A 1,323-nucleotide genomic window follows, 5' to 3' on the forward strand; every position below is an offset into this window, starting at 1 on the left:
CTGGCCACGGGAGCTTTCAAGTCAGATGGACTCCAGGATGTCTAGGTGTTACTGAAAGACCTTGACATAGTGGCAGGGAGGTAATAGTAGAGTTGTGTGTGCATGTTTGTAGAAGTGCAGTGCACCTCCTGGCACGCACTGTGTGGTGAGATGGCTGCCCACAACCTTTGGCCTCCAGATCCTGTTCTTACTGTGCTTGGTGTGTCTGGTGCCTGCACTCGTTCCTGATGTGCTCCATCTCTGTGGTGTTCATGTGCTGTGGTCATTGGCTTGTTTAATTTGCTGCAAGTGGGGCCTTGTTCCCTCCCTTACCTGTGGCTATATGTAATGCAAGGCTTGTTTTGTTCCCAGGAGCTGTGTTCCAACCCCCAGTTCATAGCCAGTGGAGCCACTCGTACTGACATCTGCCAGGGAGCCTTAGGTAAGGTGGAAGCTGAGAGCTGAGTTTTCCATGCAGATGCTGCCACAGGACACTATGGTTTATACTAGACTATATCTCACTCTGTAGATATATCCTTTTGCATCTTGCCACCTCTCTTCATATCAAACATGACCTCACTTTTCTTTGGCAATTGCAGATAGGGACCATGTGTGTTTGACCACTGAGCATAGCCTTTCTGCGTGTACCAAGCAGGGATGACACACACTGGTTTCCTGATGGCTTTTCTGATCATGACCAGTTCCTTTCATGCTCGCATCCATGTGCCTGAGAGCAGCCTGACTAATTTCTGCCTTTTTGTCTGCTTAGAAGAGCATGCTTGCATAGCAATGCGTTTCTTTCCCCAGTAGGAGAGAGTGCTTCTGAACAGGATGGACCCCGTGAAACCTGAAAAGATACAGTACAGAGAAAAAAAATTACACAGAGGATTCTCTATTGGTTGCCAGCTCTTAGGGAAAACCAAACTGGGGTGTTTCAGGAGGGATGGGCCAGCCTGCAAAGCCCTCTGCTTTTGCTGTGGCTGCCACTCAGCTGTGCAGTGGCAGGCCCCCCGAGGCAGCCCCTCAGTCAGACTCTCTGGAGGAGTCCTGGGAGCTGTGAGGAAGTCACAGGAGGCAGTGGGGAGTGAGTGACTTAGCCTAGCTGCATGTGCATGCACACCTGTCTTGGTCTGGAAGCCTCTCTCCTGCCTCACCTGCCAGAAGGGGTTTTAGACAAGGGCCACTGTGCCTGTCCTCCCAGAAGGCAATGTGGAGACTGGTGAGGAAAATATCTGCAGAAATGTAAGAGGAAATAAGATGAAGTAAAAGCAGGGAGACTCCTATTTATTCCATAGCTGCCGTGAGAGGGTTTTAAATTAGACAGATAGTGTGGTTGATGGAAAG

At 49.9% G+C, this 1,323-nt stretch overlaps 1 protein-coding gene across 1 annotated transcript in view; it reads left to right on the forward strand.

The window, feature by feature from the left end:
* Positions 1-351: 351 nt before the first annotated feature.
* LOC103797775 (calpain-2 catalytic subunit-like) overlaps positions 352-1,323 on the forward strand; it is a gene marked incomplete at its 5' end in the record, with an annotated part of 25,962 nt that continues 24,990 nt past the window's right edge. The window contains 1 exon segment of the mRNA XM_009070006.1: positions 352-421. Coding sequence (XP_009068254.1) covers positions 352-421 — 70 coding nt within the window.

Source organism: Acanthisitta chloris, unplaced genomic scaffold (genome assembly GCF_000695815.1).
Source record: "Acanthisitta chloris isolate BGI_N310 unplaced genomic scaffold, ASM69581v1 scaffold6602, whole genome shotgun sequence".
Lineage (NCBI taxonomy): Eukaryota > Metazoa > Chordata > Aves > Passeriformes > Acanthisittidae > Acanthisitta > Acanthisitta chloris.